Source organism: Anabrus simplex, chromosome 1 (assembly GCF_040414725.1).
Source record: "Anabrus simplex isolate iqAnaSimp1 chromosome 1, ASM4041472v1, whole genome shotgun sequence".
Taxonomy (NCBI): domain Eukaryota; kingdom Metazoa; phylum Arthropoda; class Insecta; order Orthoptera; family Tettigoniidae; genus Anabrus; species Anabrus simplex.
In genome coordinates, this window is record NC_090265.1 from 375,971,497 (window position 1) to 375,984,830 (window position 13,334).

The 13,334-nt window shown below is 39.5% G+C and overlaps 2 protein-coding genes across 2 annotated transcripts in view; one reads left to right on the plus strand and one right to left on the minus strand.

Annotated features, from left to right (window-relative positions):
- Cad74A (cadherin-74A) overlaps window positions 1–13,334 on the minus strand; it is a 355,590-nt gene that overhangs the window by 67,548 nt on the left and 274,708 nt on the right. The window contains exon 25 of the mRNA XM_068224966.1: window positions 11,929–12,052. Within this exon, the coding sequence (XP_068081067.1) occupies window positions 11,929–12,052 (124 nt within the window). The remainder of the gene's footprint in view (window positions 1–11,928; window positions 12,053–13,334) is intronic.
- Window positions 1–13,334, plus strand: part of LOC136856809 (heat shock protein 68) — a 143,879-nt gene that overhangs the window by 34,137 nt on the left and 96,408 nt on the right. The gene's annotated exons all lie outside the window — the stretch shown is intronic.

A 13,334-nucleotide genomic window follows, 5' to 3' on the forward strand; every position in this document is an offset into this window, starting at 1 on the left:
ACAGAAAATCATCTTCAGGGCTGCCAATGGTGGGATTCGAACCCACCATCTCCCTAATGCAATTAAGTGTTCTTATTCCTTTGAATATGGTGTTATGCCTTCTCTTGCTTATTTTATTAAAACTATTTGTGTTTAACTGTAAAAGTTATAGCTCCTTATTTTCATAAAAGAAAAAAAAAAAAAACTACAAACTTAGCCTGCAAAGTAGAAGTGCTTCTAGCCAATGCTCGACTGCCTTGAAATGTCTCTTGGCTCTTCAAAATATATTTCTCACTTCCTACACCTAATTGTAATGAGTAAGCTATTGTGTTGATGAAAGGTTAAGATATTGCATATTTTTCACATTCTTAGCAACACACTTTCTTCTTCTCTCACTCACTTGCTCACACATGCGCACGCAGGCAAAGGAATGAGTTTAGTATGCCCATTATATTAAACTTCTTTACAACCACACTAATGATATTGCAAGGATACTTTCATTATTGTTCATGTGTAATGTACCTGCGAATGGAAAACAGATAAAGAAATGTCGTAAGCAGTAAGGGTAAGACAGTATTATGCCTGTTGCTCACGGTAAAATTTTCCGTCAAATTTATTGTACAATAATTTAATTTTATAAAATTTCTGTTGCTCACGGTCAAATTCAAATTTTATAAAACCTTTGACAAAACTTTCCATAAAATAGGACATGTTCTATTCCGTAAAATTAATTTTACAAAACGAACCAATCAGCGAAGCTGATATCACGATGATGCTGGCGCTACGTCGTGAGAAGACTGTGAAGCTCGACTGTAAACAAACACTTCTTTCTAAAATGGCAGGATCCGGCTGGACTAAGGAAGCTGTTAGTGTTTTACTGGAGGAATACCAGAAATATCCTTGTTTGTACGAAGTTAAAACGCCACTTTACCACAACAGAAATGCAAGAAAAGAGGCAAAAAACACAATCGCCAAATTCCTACATGAATGCTGGTCTTCTAACCTCAACTAATTTTCGACCAAGGACAGCAATCCTCTACCTTCTTCTCTTTTCTTGATCCAATCCCGAGTCCAGCATTTCCTGCCATTTCTTTTCTTCCTTTTTACCACTGTACAACATATAATTGTAGCTAAAGCATCAAGTTTTGCTTTGTTTGTTGGAGCCATACTCTCAAACACACTGTAAGTTGAACAGCAGATTCTTGGTTTAAAATATCAATAGATGGCAGCATATACACATCTAAGTTCAGAAGTGAGTTCATAGATGGCCATCCTGATGCTTCCACGGATTTTATAAAATAATTTTACCGTGAGCAACACAGCTTGTTTTCACCAAATTTTTATAAAATTAATTGTACAACAATTTTACAAAACATTTTACCAAGAGCATAGGCATTAGGGATATATGTCAGACTGTGATAGCTGGAGTAGAATATTATTTTATTCGTAGAACATTAATGCAGTCATGGAAGTGTAATGTTGTCCAGTAGAGTGATTATATATATATATATTCCATACATATTAAACTCTTGGGACTGTTAAGAGTTGTAATGAAAGCCAAAATTCAGTCTTAGCAGTTCTGACTTGTTATTGTAACAGCTACAGACCTCTTGCCATGTTTCTTCCCGTTTTGCACACACTTATTTGGATGGAGTATTAGTTAACAAAACCAGCCCCATGGTGTAGGGGTAGCGTGCCTGCCTCTTACCCGGAGGCCCCGGGTTCGATTCCTGGCCAGGTCAGGGATTTTTTACCTGGACCTGAAGACTGGTTCGAGGTCCACTCGGCCTACGTGATTAGAATTGAGGAGCTATCTGACGGTGAGATAGCAGCCCTGGTCTAGAAGGACCAAGAATAACGGTCGAGAGGATTCGTCGTGCTGACCATACAGCACCTCTTAATCTGCAGGCCTTCAGGCTGAGCAGCGGTCGCTTGGTAGGCCAAGGACCTTCAAGGGCTGTAGTGCCATGGGGGTTTGGTGTTTTTTAATTAGTTAACAAAAGTAACGTAATAGTAGTTGCAGGTCAGCTTTTAGAAGGAACAGCTGCTATGCCTGTTGCAGTCTCTAGTAAGAAATGCAGAATAGCAGTACTATATCTCCGTCTTGCTTCATTCGATTCCATTGTCCCTTTCACTAGGTTGTCGCTCACATATAACTACAGAGGGTGCCAATAAAACGTATATACACTTTGATAGAAGATATCTATTTAATATTCATATATTAAAAAGCTGGACTGAAAAACAACAGTAATGTGTAGTGTGATGTTCTGTAAACAGATATACTGCATTATATGTATAAAATTAGGCATTAATGTGAAATTCAACTCGCGCATGGGTATTTCCTCTGCTGCGTGCTGTGCGCCGTGCCAGCTCATGCTATTGTATTGGATTGCATTCACACAGAAGATTGTGTTGTGTTGTTGTCGTGTAGTTGATCTACAGTAGTAGCCGCAAAGCACATCAATGGTAGAAAATTGAGCAAAAATCACGGGTACGTTATGCTAGTGTTGCTACTCAACAGGCAACAATGAACAAATGAAGCCAAGATTATCCTATGATGTTCTGTTAACAGAAGTGACTCACATGGCATTATGCTAGTGTTGCTACTACAAAATGGAGCCCAAGATTATTGTTTGAACAACGGAAAGTAATTTTGAAGTGGTATTGGAAAACTGATAATGTGTTGAAGTTCAACGGCAATGGAGATGTGTGTACAGAACAGAACTACCAACAAAAATGACTATTGCATGCATTTAAGACAAATTTGAGACTCATGGTACCATATGCGATGTTCACAAGTGCAGATCTGGGAGACCTTACACAGCAACAAGCCCTGCGTGTTCAGCTGTAGTTTTGGAACACTTTGAGCACTCGCCGCAGAAATCTACAAAGCAGTATGCACGTGAAACTGGGATTAGCAGAACCAGCGTACGCTGTATTATTAAAACAGCAAAGTTTTAAAAGTTTTCAACCCAAGACTTTTTCATGCATTAAATTAAGTTGACCCTGTTTGGAGATTGCAGTACTGTGAGTGGGTTCGGAACATGGTGCAAGAGGATGAGACCTTCGTACGGAAAGTTGTTTGATCCGATGAGGCACAATTTAAGTGCAACTGTTAACCGGCATAACTGCATCTACTCACGTGCGAACAATCCAAATGAACAGTCACTGGCCAAGTGTAACTGAACATAATACACACATCCGTCTTACTCGCCATTCCCAGACTGTATGGAAATGAGGAATTTTACTTCCAACAGTATGGTGTACCACCACATTACCACCGGATGTAAGCCCGTTGGACTTCAATCTATGGGGAACTCTTAAGGATGATGTATACTGTAGAAAACCAATTACACTGCCAGCACTTTGGGAAGAAATTGATACAGCATGTACTGCAATCGCTGAGGACACTAGCAAACATTGCTCGATCGCGAGTTAAATGTACTCAGAAGTGTATAGACGCCGATCGTGGGCATTTTGAGCAACTGCTGTAACTGGAAATTTGGAAAAATCAAAGATGATTAGTTGCTCATCATTTTCTGTTTGTGTGAATTCAGCTTCGTTATGCTAACAGTTTTGGCACCCTGTGTATTTCAAGAATTTTTTTTGCAATGACCCATTTACATTCCCAGAACTAATATTTCAAAACCTTCATTTATAAAATATGCAAAGACAGTTAAGCAGCTCTCTGTATTCCTAGAGTTAAGGCGCTGGCATTCCGAGTCCAAGTTGGAGGCAGGTTTGATCCTGACTCGGATGCTTGCATGTAAAAGACCTCCCACAGGGCAAAATTTCAGCTGCTCAGTGTTTCTACAAAGCATAAAAGTAGTTAGTGGGACATAGAAACCAATAACTTTATAACTAGATGTCCAAGGATCTGTGGTTAGGCACTGGAACTCAACGTTATAAAATATGTTTACTAACCAGTGTTGTACACTGTTCATATGCTGTCGGAATGAGAGATGTGAAAATAGTCCACCTGTCAGGCAATATGTAAGCAGTGTTTAATCCAGTAATTTTCCTTTGCAATTTTTCTTTTACATTGCACCGAGACAGACTGGGCTTAAGGCGACGATGGGCTAGGACTAGAGAGGAAGCGACTGTATCTGGTGTGAAAATGGGAAACCACGGAACACCATCTTCAGGGCTGCTGACAGTGGATTTTGAACCCACCATCTCTCGAATGTGGGCTAACAACTGTGTGACCGAAACCATATAGCCAACTCTATATAAAATCTTAGTCTCCCACCATAGAAAGAGACTGGAAATGTATGTTAAACTGCTGTGGCGGTGCTTTTCCAGCTTCTTTTGTATTGGTAAAAGTGGTGATAGCAACTCTTGGTTCATTGCCCGACAGGTTGCAGTCGATGACAAAGATTCAGGAGAGATGTGTACATGAGATGGCACTTGTGGTGACTTTTCAGGACCTGATATTTGAGTACCATGAAATCTTAACAGAACCACATGCTCTGGTAGAATTTTGAGATTTTTAAAGTTATTTTCAAATATTATTTACAGTATTCATTTATTAATCATTTAGATTGATGTTTGCACGGCCTGTAATTGTAGACATGATAATAAGCTTTTGGGCTTTTGCCGTGTCAAGAAAAAAATGAAGGTGAAATTATTTATTTTTCACAGAACTTTACTTTTTGTCTTCAGAAGGAAATCTGATCTCTTCACAAGGAAGATTTTTTTAATAATGAAGATTTGAATTTAAGAATGCTTTACCGTTGGTCTATTGTAAATAGTACTCTCGTTCATCACTGTGCACTACCCTTCCGAGTGGGAGGTGACGACACTGTCTTGCTCCAATTAAGATGTTCCTTGTTCAATTGTGTGAGCATTGCAAAGTAAACAGCAAGGTTATCAGAAGGATCAGGGATGAGTGTGGTAGAAGAAATAGATTGAAATAAAATAAAATGGAACTGAGACTGACAAGAATAGAAGAACAGAATAGAGCTGAGTTTGGAAAGAAAAGTGTGTAGCAGAAAAATGAGCAAGAGTTGGGAGGGGGCATGAAGAAGGATGTGCAAGGGCCATTTTTTTTCAACCTCTGATGGGCTATATTTAAAAAGACAGATGTAACAAAACTATTTTACCACTAAAAGTTTAGTAGTTTCATACTTATTTTTCCACATAATCACCAAAACGATTTAGACATTTGTCGTATCATGTCACCAGCTTTCCAATGTCCTCTGCAAAGAAGTCTGCGGCTAGGGAGGTAAAGTGCATCTCGACAGCTTCCTGAAGTTCTTTGTTTGTACGCCACAAATAGAGGTTTATGATCAGTGAACTTTCTACAGCAATCACAGATATTTAATGTCTTTCCTGTACACAACTCTGGCTTAACACTTAGGATACTGGAAACTTTGTTCACGTTTAGTCCCAGCCTTGCTGATTGACGATTACAAAACTCGGTGAGTAGTGTCAGCCGTAATGTCTCTCATGGGTTACCATAATGAGGGGGAAGAGTTTTTAAAGTCTATCGTTACTGGCACTGCAACTTAGGTCCTGTATGACACTCCAGAAACCAAAGAACAGTCTAAGCAGTGGATGAATCCTTCTTCTCCAAACAAGCCAAAAAAGTTTTAACTGACACAGAGGAAGAGGAAAACAATGGCTGCCATTTTTTGGGACCATAAAAGTGTCTTGTTGGTGGACTTTATGGAGCAGGAGGCTGTCAAGACACACATTACCTCACTGGTGGCTGACTTCTTTGCAGAGGGCATTGGAAAGCTGGTGTCACAATACGACAAATGCCTAAATCGTTTTGGTGATTATGTGGAAAGATGAGTATGAATCTACTGAACTTTTATTGATAAAATAATTTTGTTATGTCAGTGGGTCTTTCTTTATATTTTTTTTTATAGCCCATCAGAGGTTGAAAAAGTAACGGCCTTCGTACTACTGTGAGGATGAAGACACGAGTGTGAAAAGAATTAAGACTAATACAGTAACAGGGATACACAGTTTATGAAGTATGACACATAGCCTAGAGTGAACCATCTGTTGATGAGGAGAGTATGAATTTGAAACACGGAAACGAAGTAACAATAGTGAAAGGACAAGGAAGAAAACTACCTATCTAAATCCTTTATGACTGGCAACCACGTATTCCTTAATTATTAGGATTTTTACATATTTCAACAGCATCCCATATAATCTTAGACCTGTAGTGTTTAGGATGGGTAAGATCTCAAACATTTTGGAACACGACATTATGACCTGATGATAGGGTGTGCTCAGCTATTGCTGACTTGTTTGGCTGGTTGAGATGGATATTTCGTTGGTGTTCCTTGATATGAGTGCCAATGGACAGTCATGTTTGGTCAATTATACCTTGCTGCAAATACAAGGAATTCGTAGGACACAGGAAGAGCAAAATGTGCCCCATTGGAACGATAAGAACATGTGATGACAGGTAAGTATGTAGCTCTGTGAACTCCTCTCTTTTGAGGCAGGCTCCAACACAACGCAAAGCTTATTCACTCCCTCGTGATGTATTCTAGCGATGAGTATGTGGATATGTTACTCATTTATGGAGAAGGCAGACAGAATGCATACCAGAAACATCGCCTTAATCAAGAGCACTGTCTGGATAGATGACCACCAACAAGCATAACATTTCAGAGAATGGAAAGATGTCTGCATGCAATTGCGTCCCTGGGAAGGACACAGCCTGTTTGAGATCATCCCATGACATCTGCTCATCATGAAGAGGCTGTGTTAGACATCCAGCATAACCCTCACACTAGCACATGGGCCACTGCAAAGAAGACAAACATCATTTGGACGTATGTTATGCAGATGATGGATATGCATTTGTCTCACCCGTAACATTTGCATTTACACCGGGAGCTCCATGGTCATGATTTTGAAGCCCAGGTGGCATTCTATCATTGGACCCTACAGCATCTGGATAGTGATCCTGCCTTTTTTTTTTTTCAGCAACCATGTTATTTCTGGACAAATCACGGTTCCACAACAATAGAACAGTTACTCGCCACAATATGCACTACTGGCGTGTGGATAATTCCCACTGGGTACATCAGGCAGCTATTCTGGTACAATGGGGTGTGAGCGTATTGTTACGTGCAGCTCTGTCATAGCCCCCTTCAGTACTTTGTGGAAGGGATGAGTAAGCCAGACCGGGGACCTCCCAGCCGGCCCGGAGGACATGCTGTGGCCTCTCCTTCTATTGTGCTTTTGCCTGGTTTCCCCGTGTGCCTTCTTGAAGACAAAATGAGAATGTTCCATCTCTCTCCAAGCCCCAAAGATTCTAGTACTCCCATCATCAGGATTTAAAAAAAAAGGTGCTAGCTGTAAACAGTTAGTCAGTAGTTGGAGTGAGATGGCAGTAGTGCTGGCTGTCGTCAGTGTTGGTGTGGTGGGTGTCTCACCGGAGTCAATATTGTCCTGTTGGAGTACTGAACAGTGTACTGACTTTGAGTACTGTATGTGTACCGATGTGGAACACTTAGTGTGATTAGAGTTGGAACAGTATTAAGTAAGGAGTATCATAACGCTCGTAAAGCACTTAAGTTGTTGCTGTTATGTTGATGCTGTTTAGTTGTCAGTGTTGAATAGTTCACTGTGTGGAGTGGCCTAGTGAATTGGCTGTGTGAGTTACCAAATTCGTCTGGAGTCGAACCAGGGAACAACCATCATGTGTCGTGACTGTTAACAAACTGTGCGTTCATATCTCTCTGCATTTAGCTGCTATTGAAGGGACTCGGTGTGTGGAGCCAAGTGAAAGTGAGGCCTCTCATTAAGCATTATAGCCCATTCCAGGTAAAGACTGTCCAGCTGGAGTCCTGCTGTGAGAGAGTTGAAAATAACAAATAGTGAACTCTTGTCATCCATTCTCAAATATAATTGTGTTTATATGTGTGAACTAATTAGGCCATCCTGAATTAACACAGCGTCGCACTGTATATAATGGAACTGCACCATGCATCGTTCAGTTTTTGCTTTCATACTTTCTAGTTTGCACAGAAGATGAACTAACTTCTTATGACGTGGGACATGTAAAGGGTATATAAGAGATACAATGATTAAGAAATTATTCAGCATGCATGTTCTGTGTCTTAAATATGTACAAATATAAAAATTAAAGTGGTGTATGAAATTACTTAACCGCTAATCCGATATTTTAGGGTACCTAATTAGCTCCATATAAATAAAGGTTGTGAAAAAATGTTCAACAACTCGGGCTCAGTTATATCTGTCCATTTATTTCTTTTTGTGTTTCTTCCATTGCACTTTGTTTTCACCAATATAAAATAACTGATTTCATTTCTAATCAGACCTTTCAGTATCTTCACAACACTACCTTCAATCGAAAACAAAGAATACTGCATAAAGACCAAAAATTTCTGTGAGGTCGTTCACAGAGTGCGCCCCAACCCCACGCATTACTTGTGGACAATGAGACCCACCAGGCGATCTCTGCAAACAATGCACCTTAACGCCTCAAGGCCGTACTTAAGATATATGATAGTATTTAATATATCCATTAGAGTTCAGGTACCCCTGAATATTTTCTTCATTCCTAATGAATGAACTCTGAAAACAATATGCTGTTGTCAGCGTGTTAAATTATATCGATAAAACAGTGGTTTAATGTAACAAAATTGGTGTCAGAAGACAGAATAGACCTTGTGTGACACATCATTTTAATTGGTGTGAATCAGCAGATTGGATACTGCGGGTTTTGACCACCATTGGGAACTTTCCAGAACATATGTGTATAGTTAGTGCACACATTTCAATCATTAGGTTTCCTCTTGTGGTAGTTTACTGCATGTCAATTCACACCAATGAAATATAAATCTAAGACACAAAGCTAGTAAGGATAAAGAACAGGACAGGTGAACAGAACGTATTTTGTATTGTATAAAGGAATGTTAATCATACTTTACTATAACCTGATATCATGGCGAGTTGTTGAAATTCTAATGAATACTCTGCTCAAAAAATTAGTATAGAACCTCCCAGTATGTATTTTTGATCACCCTTTTAACAGATTCTCATTAAACTTGACATGTTTGTCCAGGTAAAGATATGCATATTCTCAGTGAAAACATAACATTCCATCAAAAATCAAGTTAGCACCATTTGCCAATACATGTGTCTAATTCAAAGTTTTCAGAAACAACAGTGAAAGAAATTCAAGGAAAGGGATGATTAGAGAATAAAAAATAAAAAAATTGAAACGAGAGGAAAAATGGGCAATTGAAAGTGAAGAAGCCAAATGGTGAAGGTTAGAAAATTGTCCAGAAAAAGAGAATGAGTCTCCAGGAAAACATGCCTGATAACAACATGGTTCAGATCACAAATCACAATTGTGAGCATTGAAAATGTGAGAACGTGGCACTGGAATTTGTTTCAAACCCTCTTCTATGTAACATACATCTTTATTATAGACGGTTATGCCTTTCAGCGTTCAATCTGAAACCCTCTGTAAATGAACTAAACGCCTCCACAAGCCTCTTTGTAACTAGGTCTGTGGCCTCATTTAGTTCCATACCTCTTTATTTTTAAATCATTAGACACTGAATCTCTTACCCTCCTTGAGCCACCTGTTTATACCAGCATTTATTCTTGCTATTTTTTTATGTCTTTTACTTCTATTTTATGAATAATATGAAGGCTTTTTTTTTTTCAACCTCCAATCAGTCTCAAAATTAAAACCACAGTCAGAATCTGCCAAAGCGTTTTGCAGATGTGTTACGCAGTGCCTCTAGTATGGCTGTCGACCGTATCATGACACACTTGGCAGTTCTGAGCGCGTAGTAAGCACGTAAACATGCCTAGGACAATAGAGCCTACCGGGCGAGTTGGCCGTGAGCGTAGAGGCGCGCGGCTGTGAGCTTGCATCCGGGAGATAGTAGGTTCGAATCCCACTATCGGCAGCCCTGAAAATGGTTTTCCATGGTTTCCTATTTTCACAACAAGCAAATGCTGGGGCTGTACCTTAATTAAGGCCACGGCCGCTTCCTTCCAACTCCTAGGCCTTTCCTATCCCATCGTCGCCATAAGACCTATCTGTGTCGGCGCGACGTAAAGCCCCTAGCAAAACAAAAAAAAAAACAATAGAGTCTCCCGCCAAGTGTGAAGTGAGTGCTGTCATTCTATTTCGCTGAGGGGTGCAATGCAGCCGAAATTCATCGACAGATGAGTAATGTGTATGGTAAAACTTTCATGAGTGAGAGCAAAGTGTAGCAATGATGCAGGAACTTTAAAGCATGATGAACAGATGTTCAAGATGCAGGTGGTCAGGGATGGAAGCTAGTGTCAGACGATGATCTCGTTCAGAAAGTCGATCAGGCAATTCGAGAAAATTGCATTGCACCCCTCAGCATGAAGAAATCGAATGACAGAATGCATTTCACATTTGGAGGGAGACTCTATTGTCCTAGGCATGTTTATGTGCTTAGACCTGACAAGTGAGACGCGACGTGGTCAACAGGCATACTAGAGAGACTGCGCAACACATCGGCAAAACGCTTTGTCGGATTCTCACCGTAGTTTTAATTTTGCGACCAATCAGAGGTTGAAAACAAAAACTTCCCTCGTATATCCTGAGTCCACTTATTTTGCATTCCCAGACAGCAAAGCTGGTCTAAATACAGACCGGTGTAAAGTTAGTGAAGAAAGATTTTTCTACCTTTTAATGCATTTAAAAAATAAATGTGTTATCTTTAAGATTTTTAATTATTTTTAAATACTTACTGTAGTTGCATCTCTTTTGGGACAATGATAAGGTACGAGGACCCATTATTGAACAACAGTGAAAATACCAGTGTCATATTAATGTGTTACTTACAATGTTGGGCTTTAACTTTAAGATTACACATTAAAGTAAGAAATAAAAGCACTGGTTTCTTCCAAGATGGCTTTGGGAATAAGTTGGCTGTAATTAGCTCACATTGTCTTTAAACATCAATTTAAATAGAAGGCAGACAACCACACTACTTACTATTTTAGAGTGATATTAGAGTTAAACATGAGTACAATAATTGAAATTATTGGGGGTCCTCCTATTCAATACAAAGACATTTATTAATGTGAATTGATCACATGCCGTTCACATGAGGTACTGGTTTCGGCACTTAACTCATCCCTCATCAGTCAAGTGTGTTTTAAAGTTGTTCGTGTTTGCCTGATTTGACTCGGCTGATGATGGTCTGAGTTAAGTGCCGAAACTAGTACCTCATGTAAACGACATTTGATCAATTCACATTAATAAATGTCTTTGTATTGAATAGGAGGACCCCTAATAATTTCAATTATTGTTATCCCACTTCAATGCGGATCATGAAATTTCTAAATATCAATTAAACACGAGTGTTTAACGGATAACTGAAGGATCACTTGAGAGCCACATATAGGGAAAGCTTTGGGGAGAACTATGAATATAGCCCTTGATATCTATTATTTTTGAAGATGAATTCAGGGACATGGTCCATATTTTCTTTTTAAAACATATTTTGAAAACTATAATAATGCAATATTTTGAATGGAAAAATTTCTTCCCATCATTATGGATGCCACGATTCTGGTTTAATTTGAAGAAAAGTTAATACAGTATTTTAGCTTGACTCAAATCATTTTGCCCTCATTACCAGTATATTGCTAACAACTGGTCACTGAAAAATATTATCCATTTTTAAAAATATCTTTTTACAATTTACTTTACGTCGCACCGACACAGATAAGTCTTATAGTGACAATGGGATAGGAAAGGCCTAAGAGTGGGAAGGAATTGGCCGTGGCCTGATGTGAAAATGGGAAACCACGGGAAACCATCTTCAGGGCTGCCGACAGTGGGGCTCAAAGCAACTATCTGCTGGATACAAGCTCACAGCTGAGCAGCCCTAACTGCATGGCCAACTCTCCCGGTGTTATGCATAGTAATAGAAATTTTAGTTGTATGAATCTCACCTGAATGGACTGTACTCCATACTTTCCATATACTTGATCCAAATCAGCATTATTCTCATCCAGCATCAGCGACTCCATGTCTTTTAAGTCATAGCTCTCTTGTCCCACCAGTTGAAAGCAGGAGCTGGAAAATAATGGAGAAAGTTATATATTATGTTAAGGCCTAATTTTGTTTTGTGCCAGATAGTAAAAAAGGAAGATAAAGTTGCTAAAGTGAAAATTTCAGTTTATGACAAATAGCAGTCCAGTAAGGGCCCTAAAAACTGTTAAAATCATTAAAGCTTACAAAAGGAAAAATTCTGGTATATAATCTCATAGTGGGAACCTCCGTGGCTCAGACGGCAGCGCGTCGGCCTCTCACCGCTGGATACCGTGGTTCAAATCCCGGTCACTCCTTGTGAGATTTGTGCTGGGCAAAGCGGAGGCGGGACAGGTTTTTCTCTGGGTACTCCGGTTTTCCCTGTCATCTTTCATTCCAGCAACACTGTCCATTCTCATTTCATGGCATCTATCACTCATTAATATAAATCACTTTGGGAGTGGCGATCCCATCGTAATAACAGCCTATATCTGATTCATTCATTACATCTCTGACCCGGTCAAAGACTGGAAAACAGGTTGTAGGTTTTCATTTTCAATCTCATAGTGAAAATGTTTCCTTATACAGCAGTTGGCTTAGCCCTGTGTTTAGGTAAAGATCAAGGAAATGCACATTTCCTGAGCAGGAAGTTTGGCACACTTATACCCTCTAGGTATTCCCAGATTATTTCCCTAGGCACACTGTCGTAGGTCTTCTCGATGTCCATAAAAACAATTACTAAGTTGTTACCATATTCCTAGTGCTTCTCTGTGAGCATTCTGATGGTAAATATCAGGTCTGTATTGCTTCGACTCTTCCTGAACCCGTGTTGCTTCTCCAATAACAGTTCTACTATATTCCTGATTCTTCTTTCAATTATTTTCTCCAGAAGTTTAAAAGTGAGATAGTAGAGTGATGCCCCTATAATTTGCACATTTCTTTGTGTTTCTCTTTCTATACAAGGCGATAGTGATAACTTTCCTCCAGTCCTCTGGTATTCTGTTCTCTTTTCAGTTGACAGAGAGTACTCTATACAACCACTGTATGCCTTGTGCTTCAGCTGCCTTTATCATGTCAGCAGTGAGGTCACCAACCCCTGGGGTTCTTCAGCTTAGACTCCACATTTAGCCGTGTTAGCTGGTGTTGTGCTCAATCTCGCACTTAAAAGGCAGTCTTCAGTGGTATCATTTCGAAGATTTTTTCCTGTTCTTCATTTCTTCTCTGATGCCTTGATCTGTCTTCAACAGGTTCCCATAGTCTGTTTCCAGTGCAAGGATAGTGCCATGCTCACTTCTCTTTACTACTTTATAAAGCAACTTGCTATTAC